This window comes from Aphanomyces astaci, assembly GCF_000520075.1.
Source record: "Aphanomyces astaci strain APO3 unplaced genomic scaffold supercont1.94, whole genome shotgun sequence".
Classification (NCBI taxonomy): domain Eukaryota; phylum Oomycota; class Saprolegniomycetes; order Saprolegniales; family Verrucalvaceae; genus Aphanomyces; species Aphanomyces astaci.
Window position 1 is genome coordinate 55,998 of NW_009798357.1, and position 1,534 is coordinate 57,531.

The 1,534-nt window shown below is 44.6% G+C and overlaps 1 protein-coding gene across 1 annotated transcript in view; it reads left to right on the top strand.

The window, feature by feature from the left end:
* The window catches only part of H257_16902 (hypothetical protein), a gene marked incomplete at both ends in the record, with an annotated part of 1,138 nt that extends 927 nt beyond the window's left edge, over positions 1–211 (top strand). The window contains one exon of the mRNA XM_009845515.1: positions 182–211. Coding sequence (XP_009843817.1) covers positions 182–211 — 30 coding nt within the window. The remainder of the gene's footprint in view (positions 1–181) is intronic.
* Positions 212–1,534: the final 1,323 nt, after the last annotated feature.

Genomic DNA, 1,534 nt, shown 5'->3' on the forward strand with positions numbered 1-1,534 from the left:
TAAGTCATTCGAGTTGTATTGCAGTTAATGATTAGAATCGACCCTAAATTATTCCCCTCAACGAACTGCAATCAGGACATATATAACGTTACATCCGGTATTGGCTGGAATGCCTGTGGTATCTATGGTGCATAGTCCAGTTATGCCTCGGTCTTCGTTGGAGTTATTTGCCTGGATGTAGAGTCCCCAAGTGAGCATCCTCAGTGTATAATAGTAACGAAGTCGAAGGATTCCGCTCCTTCCTGTTGTTACAGTCTATGAAATCAAACGAGTCTGTGTTAGTGAAACCTGTCGACCCACATCATGAAGCAACGTACATATGTACGCATGCAGATTCATTTTGGGCCACACAATCTGACTTGCCGTTGATTTCAGAGTTGCAATGGCTTAGTGATTGACGTGCCTAGTGGTGGTTGCCGGCTTTAGTAAAAGAAGAATACCAGATGCGCGTTCGCTGTCTATTCTATAAAAGCTAAAGCTAAGTGATCTTGTACAATATCAGCAGTAGCTGGCGACGTGACATACTAAGAAAGTTGTAGTGTATTTTTAACAATCAGACTCACATTGGCCGTTGGATATGCAGGGTCTGAGTTTCAGCTTGCTGTTTTGATTCTTTGTAGTGTGTACGAGCTGTAGGATTCCTAGGGTTTGGGTACTTCAACGGTTACATCCAGTAGTAACTTCAACATGGAAAGTCAGTCAACAATGGAAAGTCAACGATTCATAATTATCAGTCGGTACATATATAGTACTACAGTAGTATGTACTAGTACTAGTATGTGATTTGTGTGTCACGTAGTTCGAACAACCCACATGATTATTTCGAAGTGCTCGATTTGCTCAGGAACATGAGAATTGGAATTATACGATAATAGTGGCACCTTTGCGTTGAAGTCGCTCACGTCATCCTAGACCCACATAGCAGCCAGCATATCACATGTAGCCACATAGTTTCCAGCAATTGCGACAGGTAGTGGTACCGTTTGGATGCCATGACACCGGAGTGCATTGGACAGAGCCCCCAACGGGGGAAATTTTCCAGCTAAATGTGTACTACCCTTGTCTACACAAGATGCCAACTCCTAAGAAAACCGAAGGTTCTATGATTTCCAGGGTACCTGCCCCCTCCCATAGCGTCGATACAGTACAAAAGTAGTTGCATGGGCGGGGGCTTAGTCTGACGACGCCCTACATCATGACGCCCTACTGCATCCTGATGATAGAAATTTTAAAGGAATGGGATTTCACGGAATTGTAGCGTTCGAAGTCATAGTTCATCCCCTACGGATCAGCACCATCCCCTCAATGACCTCATGTCGTCATAATGTGAATGATTCAAGGGGGATCGCTTGCTTCGAGGCACTGACAGGCTTACATGCTTCAGTCACCGTCATATTCCAACCCCCGCCACAGTTCCTAGAAGGCCTCGACCACAATTGCAAACAGCATCCGTAAACACGAGGACAATGTTTTCATTACACACACATGTTTTTGCAGTCTCTCCTAAGTGGGAGACGAGATCGAATGACTCAGA